General features: G+C 57.0%; 1 protein-coding gene across 1 annotated transcript in view; it reads left to right on the forward strand.

The window, feature by feature from the left end:
* Window positions 1-207, forward strand: part of EMH_0046100 (transcription factor S-II central domain-containing protein, putative) — a gene marked incomplete at both ends in the record, with an annotated part of 9,693 nt that overhangs the window by 3,783 nt on the left and 5,703 nt on the right. The window contains 2 exons of the mRNA XM_013496132.1: window positions 1-32; window positions 135-205. Of these exons, the coding sequence (XP_013351586.1) occupies window positions 1-32; window positions 135-205 (103 nt within the window). The remainder of the gene's footprint in view (window positions 33-134; window positions 206-207) is intronic.

Here is a 207-nt window from a genome sequence, read left to right on the forward strand (position 1 = left end):
GCAGCAGCAGCAGCAGCAGCAGGAGTATACAAGTAGCAGGAGCTGATGCTGCAGCAGAGGGCCCCAAACAAAAACATCCTGCTGCAGTTGTTGATGGGTTAAGGCGATAGGCTGTATCCTCCCTATCAATGCAGTAGAGCAGCAGGAGGAAGAGGAGGAGGAGTGGGCAGCAGCAGCAGCAGCACTGCCGCAGCCTGTAGACCCCAC

The sequence above is a fragment of the Eimeria mitis genome, genomic scaffold (assembly GCF_000499745.2).
Source record: "Eimeria mitis Houghton genomic scaffold, Emh_scaff1934, whole genome shotgun sequence".
Taxonomy (NCBI): Eukaryota; Apicomplexa; class Conoidasida; order Eucoccidiorida; family Eimeriidae; genus Eimeria; species Eimeria mitis.